This window comes from Nicotiana tomentosiformis, chromosome 1 (assembly GCF_000390325.3).
Source record: "Nicotiana tomentosiformis chromosome 1, ASM39032v3, whole genome shotgun sequence".
Taxonomy (NCBI): Eukaryota; Viridiplantae; Streptophyta; class Magnoliopsida; order Solanales; family Solanaceae; genus Nicotiana; species Nicotiana tomentosiformis.
In genome coordinates this window covers 16,854,041-16,862,419 of record NC_090812.1, presented here as the reverse complement: position 1 = coordinate 16,862,419, position 8,379 = coordinate 16,854,041, and the positions used below count along the sequence as shown (strand labels likewise).

Below are 8,379 nucleotides of genomic sequence, written 5' to 3'. Positions count from 1 at the left end.
TGGGAACACCAAACCAAAAGATATCCCTATCCCAATCTTAGTAGTGAGGAATAAAAAATTAGCTTAACTGGATACAAGACATACAAAAATAAGGTGCAAATTAACTAGCAAAATGCCTGTGGAACAATTTTCAAGCTGAAGAAAACCCATCAGTACTTCCCATCTGTAATTGGCACAAATATTTCACAAATATCATGCCAAGAATTGAAAATTATGCATCTCAATTTCTAGAAAAGCAATCATCCCATTTCCTTATATGAAGTAAGGAACTCATCAATGATTTTTTCCAAGTACATAACAATGATCTCTAGTCTGGTTTAAAAATGCAAGGCAGTTTGAGCCTCTAGTCTTGTTAAAAAATGTAAGCTACATAAATCAAAGTACAAACTTGCTGGAACTTACAAGGAAATGGTCCAAGAATGTTCCTATCCAAATCAACAGAAGAAGGATCCCTCCTCTCATAAAAAGAAACCCAAGGAAAAGGGGGGAAAGGGAAAATCTGCAATCATTATTCGATTGAAACAATCCTGCGATTCATACGTGTGAATCTGCAAATTTCCTCAAAAAAATCATCTGTACTGCTATGGCTGCTCTTCATCTGAAGTATTTTTATTCTCATCTTCTTCAGCTTCTTTCCATACTGGATTAAAGACTCCAGTGTACTCATTTTCTGTTCAGCATTCAGTGGTGATCTCACAGTGACTACAACCTCCTCAAGGCAAGGGATCATAAATCTGTAATCCACCTTCAAACATCCAAGATTTCAAATGTCATAGACTAGTTAAAACAAACATTAAATGGGCGTTTGGACATAAGAATTGTAAAATTCCAAAACAAAAAAATTAAGTGAAAATGGTATTTGAAAATTAGTGTTGTATTTGGACAAAAATATTATTTTGGATTGTTTTTGAAATTTTGTGAGTGATCAGAGTGAAATTTCAAAAATGTGAAAATTGTAAATTTTATAACCAAACACTGATTTCGAAAAAAATGAAAAAATTCTTATGTCCAAAAGGGCTAAGTGCACCATTTGAACTGTTGAGCAATGAGAAACAGTAGACTCACATTTTTCAAACTGTTTCTCTGGCAAAGAGCAGCAAACATGGCACCATGGATGTCAAATTTTGTTAGCTTGGGGTGGCTGTTAAAGAAATCAACAAAGTCGATCTCTGGAAATGGCTGAAGGGAATCAGAATCCCCAGTGAATTCCACCTTCATGAAGAGATGCTTGACTTCACCTGACAATCGAAGCATTTCATTTACGGCATGCCAACACCATTGAACTCCTCTCATCTCCAATGACTCAAGTGCCACAAGCTTCCCGAAAACTACACCGTTAACCCGTCCTACAATAAAAGATTGGTTGTTTGTGATACTGTTTGAAAGTAAAGCACAAAAATAGTGGAGTATCAAAAAATGGAAATTTTCAATACCTGAAGTGTTGGAAATGGAAAGGTTTCTGAGCAACCGAGTTTCAAGGACTCTGATCCAACTACAGCCTTGCACTTCAAGATGCTGAATCTTTGGACAATTGAGATAAAGGGAGCAGTTACCTAAGCCATTGAAATCAAGGTTGCACACCTCCAGCTGAGGGAGCTCAATAGAAACATATTTCAGTCCCTCACAACCAAGGAGCAACAGGTTACTCAAATTGGGGCAAGCCCTTAATGCAGCGGAGAGGGTGGAGTCATCTGTTACCGTGCCAACTATTTGTAGATCTCTAAGCCTATAGAAAGTGTCCCATTTGGGGCAATGTGTCATATTCACCCCCCAAAGTTTCAAAGATTCCAAATTCATTGCTGCTGTGATACAGTCCAACTTTGAGGGATTCCTGGAGCCCAGGTTCTGCTCGATGAGGTTGTCGTCCATCTTTAGCTCAAGCCTCCGTAGAGAAGGTCCTGCCAATGAAAGCCACGATGCTAGGCCAGAACCAGTAAAGGGGCAGTATACAACAAGTTCTTCCAATCGAATAATTGATGAAACCATGTGCCCAACAATGTCATCAGGAGAGTACTTCTTAAGGTTGTCAAAAACATTACGAGTGAAGACGAGCCTATTGAGATACGGAATTGATTCCTTCCACCTCTTTGATACACAAGAAGAAGAAGCCACATCTTTTGCATTGGTTATGTTGGATAGGATGCACTGGACAATGGCATCAGGCAAAGAGTCCATTATTCTGGGTACAAATATCAAACAGGTAATGGTCAATTACAAATCATAACCAAAGAGTAAGGAACATCAAATTCTTAATCATCTATAATTATATGAGCCTTAGATTCATCTGTAAAAAATGCTTGAACAGAAACAACAAAGAAACGTAATCATCATTAGCTAACACACAATAGTAGATAAGGTGTGAGGGGAAGAAAATAAATAGATATGTACATAAATGAAGCTCATAAGGTAAAAAAAGTAAGCATTTTTAGCTGAATCAATGTGTAAGCCAGAAGAAAGATCTAACAAGGATTCGAAAGATCTTGAAATTCATTCTATACAAACTACTCGGGCCTAAGTGGAATGAATAAGAATTCAAATAGACATGTGCTTAAACAAATCCATGATTATGGAGAAACGACCACATTGGAGCACAACTACAACACTAGCCACAGCTTGATTATTAAACTGTTTGATGAAACTTAACATAACATATGCTACAATGACAATTATATTATTATTCTATCAACCCATGTCAGTGTCTTAATTTGTACTTCTAAGTTCAAACTAGACCAATGCACCAATTGATCTTACATTGAGCATAGAATATATATCAATATTCAACTATATGTTAAAGACAATGAATCTATGAATGCACCTAAATCCACTGTCCAAGGCTTCATCTGCCAATGCCAGCTTGGGGTTAGAAGTGGTGGAGGGCGAGCACACAAACTAGGAGCAGAAACTAAGGATGAACTTAAGTGTGTAAAGAAATGCATCGATAATGAACAATTGATACGAAATTAATCAGATTATTTAACAGCAAATCAAATGTATGCTCATGAAAAAACAAGAAGTTGAAATCTATGTTAGAATGACCGCATTGATAAAACTGATAAATAATAGACAGAAAATTAAGAGAAGCTTACAATGAATAATTCAATGGAGTTTTTTAGGCCTTCTCCAATGAAGAGTTAGATGCTCAGATTTAACCTACTGCTTATGCAAGAGAGAGAAAAAGATAGAGAGGTGAAAGAAAGAGTGAGGGGGCGGGTATAAATGGAGCGCTGAGAGCTGTTTTCAAATTTCAAAAAAGTTTAGAGAGAGAAAGTGAGTTATTTTCATGCATGCAAAAAAGAAAAAACAAATATAGCCCGCTTCGTTTTTGAACGTTTTTGAATTTTCGACCGTTCCCTCATTAGAGCCCTATTTTGATTTTTGAATTAGTGAAATGATTCCAATAGCGCCTACCCACCACATTTTAACTTCTTAGTAGTTTTTAAATTTCAGATCTTACATTTTCCTCTTTAAATTTACAATACATACTTTATCATCGATCAGCCCCCGTTTAATCCAAAATTAGGTATGTAAATTATTCTACACTATTCAAATCAATTCTATTTCGACAATATATACAGTCAAACTTCTCTATAACATACATATTTCTTTCAATATTTTTTGGATGTTATAGTAAAATACTGTTATCGAGAACGTATATTATAACATAACATAAAAGACCAGTTCCGAAAAAACTAAGCTTTTATAGTAAAATGATATTATATATGGATATTGTTATAGAGAGGTCTGACTGTAATTTGCTTTAAAATAAATTAGAAGCTTTTAGAATTTTACGCTTAATCGTTGTATGCCTATAATGATAGATGAATCAAAAACTTTTCATTCAACCTCTTCTTTCAAGTGAAATTGAATTTTTTGTCTATCCTCCTATTTTGAAAATAAATGAAAATTTAGGTAAGTGTTTTCTAAATATATGTATAAAAAGAACATCTTTCATTTTATTTAGCCCATTCATTGTTTATAACCAGTTATTTCGATTTTCTCACAAAAGATGTTTGGTTTAATTTCACAAGTTAGAGTTACATATAAGGTCATTCATTTCAATTCTTAACTGAATATATATTGATTCTTGAAGATTTTAGGCAATCGATTTACCCAAATATTTTTCTTTTTTTAATTTTATCTAGACTTTCTACCGTTTATGTTGTGTACCCAACCTTTATTATTTTCAAGGTCTATAGTCCAAATAAACAAAAGTCTTGAAAAATGACACAACGAGTAACAATACTTTCTCGCGAATTTTCTCATAGTGTTTATTTTCATCACTACAAATAGCAAACGAAACTATTACAAAATATTAATTAAATGTAAAGATATAACGCATTTAATTACCAAATATTTCATATTTGATTAACAATATACAATTCTTTTGTGACAAATGAGACCTATAAGTAATAAATAAAATATAGAATAATCAAGCTAGACGAGGTCATTGCTTCACACGTAGCTAGACATGAAGGGTCAATTCTCAAAATTATTTTTCAAAAAAATATTTTTTGGCGAGAAGCGATTGTGTTTGACTAATTAATTTGAAAATCAGTTTTGAGCAGTAACCAGTTTTTGGCAAAGCTTTTAAAAAGTATTTTTAAGTGTATTTTTCTCAAAAGTGCTTTTAAAAAAAGTATTTTTGAGGAGAAACTACTTTTTTTTGCTTCTCTAAAATTATTGATTATACTAAAAATCATTTTTTTTAATCTAAAAGTTTGACCACATACCTTAACTTTAGAAAAAATATTTTTGGCAAAAAAATAAATACTAATTTTGGCCAAAAAGAAACTTGGCCAAACATGTTAAAATACTCTTTGCTTTTTTATGGTACAGTGGCACTTCAAGCCCGTTTGGATTGGCTTAAAAAATGGCTTTAATTTTAAGCACAAGTGCTTAAAAATATTTTTTAAGTGATGGAGCTTGTTTTATAAATAAGCAATTATATGTTTGGATAAAAAAATTGAAGCTGACAAAAAGTTGCTGAAGTGTTTGGTAAACAAGTATTGTTAAACACTTTTTTATTAAAATGATTGAAATACACTATAAAGAAGCTGATACTATAATATTTTATTCTAAATTGACGCAAATATAAAAATATTTATATTTTAATTCACTTTCAATTTAAACTGAATACCTAAGATAATTTTTATAAATATAATTCATGAATTCTCATTTTCCTACCACTTTCCATCATGTAAAACTTCTTATTTCTTTCTCTAGTTCAAGCCTGGTGAGGAAACATATGGGATAAATGTCACATTTGTTTACACAAGAAGGAAAATAAATGAATTTACATTATTGAGATCTTAGGATTGGCTCTTGGGGAAAAATGTATACTGTTAGGCATAATTGTGTTTGTTTTCTACTAAACAAACAAGTATAATATTGTCTGTTTGATAGAAGAAAAGAAAAGTTGTGATGATCCAAAACTGTCATCTTTAATTTAAATATTTATTTATGTGTTTTATGAAGAAGTTGGGAGCTTACCTGTAACGACCCGACTTGTTGTTTTAAGAATTAATACCTTGTTCAGTGACTTAAGATCTCGAGCAGTTTTACAATATGTATTATGACCCGCGGGTGTGGTCGAGTTTGAATTACCGAAGATTCGAAATTAAATTAAAAGAACAATCCTTATTTAGAAACTTAAATGGAAATAGTTGATCGAAGAGTTGACTTTTGAGCAAACGACTCCGGAATGGAATTTTGATGATGTCAATAGTTCCGTATGGTGATTATGGACTTAGGGAAGTATCCAAAAAATTATTTGGAGGTCTGTAGAAGAATTAGGCTTGAAATGGCAAAAGATGAATTTATGGAAAGTTTGACCGGGGGTTGACTTTTTGATATCGGGGTCGGAATCTAGTTCTGAAAATTTTTATAGCTCTATTATGTCATTTATGACTTGTGTGCAAAATTTGAGATCAATCGGAATTGATTTGATACGTTTCGACGCAAAATATAGAAGTTGGAAAATTTGAAAACTCATAATTCGATTTGATGCGCGATTCGTAATCTCGGCGTTGTTTGGCATAGTTTGAAGCCTCAACTAAGTTTGTATTATATTTTGGGACATATTGGTATATTTGGTTAAGGTCCCGAGGGCCTCGGATGGATTTCAGAAGGTAAACGGAATGGATTTCGGACAAAGAGGGTTGCTGAAAATTTCTGTTGCAGAGCTGTTCGCCAGAATTTCTGGTGCGTGGAGTCAATTTTGAAAGCTTATATCTCGCAATGTATAAGGAGTCTGGAAAATTTTAAAACATAAAAGTTGTAGTCCTTTGATTATAGTTTCCATAATGTTAAACCATTTTTCATTTGGACATTTGTACAGAAAGTTATGATAGATTGAATGAAGGCTGGTAGGGCAGTTTCGTCAGAAATTTCTGATGCATGGAGCCGATTTTAGAAGTTTATATCTCGCAATTCATAAGGAATCAGAAAATTATCAAAACATAAAAGTTGTAGTCCTTTGATTCTAGTTTCCAGAAAGTTAAATCATTCATCATTTGGACATTTGTACATAAAGTTATGATCGATTGAATGAAAGCTAGTGCAAGCAAATTCTGGTGTGGACTTTTAATGACGGAAAATAGACTTTTAGTGACGGAAAATAGACTTTTAGTGACGGATGGGCAGAAATTTAAGGACCAAAAATGGTCATTTCCTTCATTTCGTTTTGAATTTTTGGAGCACGGTTCTTGGGCGATTTTCACAGAAAAATATTGGGGTAAGTGTTCCTTATCCTATATTGATTTTATTTCATGATTCCATACTCATTTACATTGTGAATCCGTGAATTTATGGAAGAAAAATCAAGATTATTGCAAAATCTTCCAAAAACAAAAATTTAAGATTTGGAGGTCGAGTTGTTAACGGAATTTGATAAAATTAGTATGGGTGGACTCGTAATTGAATGGGTTATCGGATTTCGTAACTTTCGCCGGATTCTGAGATGTGAGCCCCACTGGCAAATTTTTGAGTTAATTTATAATTTTTATTGAAAATATAGTATTTTCTTATGAAATTGATTCTATAATTTTTGTTGAATGTATCGAATAATTATGACTAGATTCGAGCGGTCCAGAGGTCAATTCAAGCAAGAAGGTAATTTTAGAATATCGGCATAACTTCAAAAAGGTAAGTGTCTTGCCTAACCTCGAGTGGGAGAATTACCCCTTAGGTATCGAGTCTTATGTGCCATTTGTGAAATGTAAAAAGCCGTGTACGCGAGGTGATGAGTACGTACTCGGACTTATATATGCAAATTTTATTGGATTAAAGTCTTAGGCATTATTGTGTAGTAAATTGGATAATTGTTGGCATTTATTAAATCATCTAATTGTCATGCCTAAATCCTTGTTGTTGAATTTGTTGTTATATGACAATTTGATGTGATTATTACTTGAAAATGTATGTAATTTCGTGGGTATTGTTGGTTTGATATTTCTTGAAATTTAATTTCATTATGAATTTTTCCTATGCAAATATTTAATTAAGCAAGTTTAAAAAGAAGTGTTAATATAATTTTCTAAATTTGGACTAATGAAGGTATTGCCCTATGCTGATTATTTTCTATCTATGTTGATTGTTTTTGAGGTTTTATATACATTGTGTGTAGCCTTGGGCTATTTGTTGTGAAATTAATTGATTTGGTTGTATCTTTGAAATTGTTTGTGGCCATTGGGCAAATTGTGAGATGAATTGATTTTGTTATGTTGCCGTGATAATTTTCCGTGTAAATTGTTATGTTGTGTGAGTTATTATTTTGAGGATATAAGGGTAGCATTTCACCGTTGATATTATGTGGGTATAAGGGTGGCATTTCACTGTTGTTGTGTTTGTTGAAATATTGTCTGAGCGAAGCGATAAGGGTGGCTATAGGAGGGATAAGGGTGGCAATAGGAGCGACAAGGGTGGCTATTGATATTGTCAGGACGGAGGGATATGTGAGGCTATTATAGGAGTGATAAGGGTGGCTATAGGAGAGATAATGGTGGCTATTGTCAGGGACGATATGTGATGATGTGGTATTGTGGTGTTGATGATTTTCATGTGATTTTCTTATGTTTATTTTTATACCTTGTGCAATTTGTGTTGTTGTTGGTAAATTGATAACAATCTGATTTATGTTAAAATTGGGAGCATGTGGCTATTGCCAGGCGAATTATAAAATAAAATATGGGCACAAAGTGCCGTGAGTAAATAATGAGGATATTGGCACGTGAATTGTCCGTGCAGTTGTGGTATGAAATGAGGGCACGAGGTGCTGTGATTAAATGATAATGATACTTGGCACTAGGGGTGTCACGACCCAATTTCACCTATAGATCGTGATGGCGCCCAACACTACAGCTAGGCAAGCCAACTAATAAG

At 33.4% G+C, this 8,379-nt stretch overlaps 1 protein-coding gene across 1 annotated transcript; it reads right to left on the bottom strand.

The window, feature by feature from the left end:
* Positions 1-224: 224 nt before the first annotated feature.
* LOC104089836 (F-box protein At1g10780) lies at positions 225-3,216 on the bottom strand. The gene is made up of 4 exons (XM_009594834.4): positions 3,087-3,216; positions 1,434-2,179; positions 1,066-1,346; positions 225-745 (listed from the first exon to the last, which is right to left on the bottom strand). The coding sequence occupies exons 2-4, from the start codon at positions 2,173-2,175 to the stop codon at positions 509-511; spliced, it is 1,260 nt and encodes a 419-aa protein (XP_009593129.1). The 5' UTR covers positions 2,176-2,179; positions 3,087-3,216; the 3' UTR covers positions 225-508.
* Between the last annotated feature and the right edge of the window lie 5,163 nt (positions 3,217-8,379).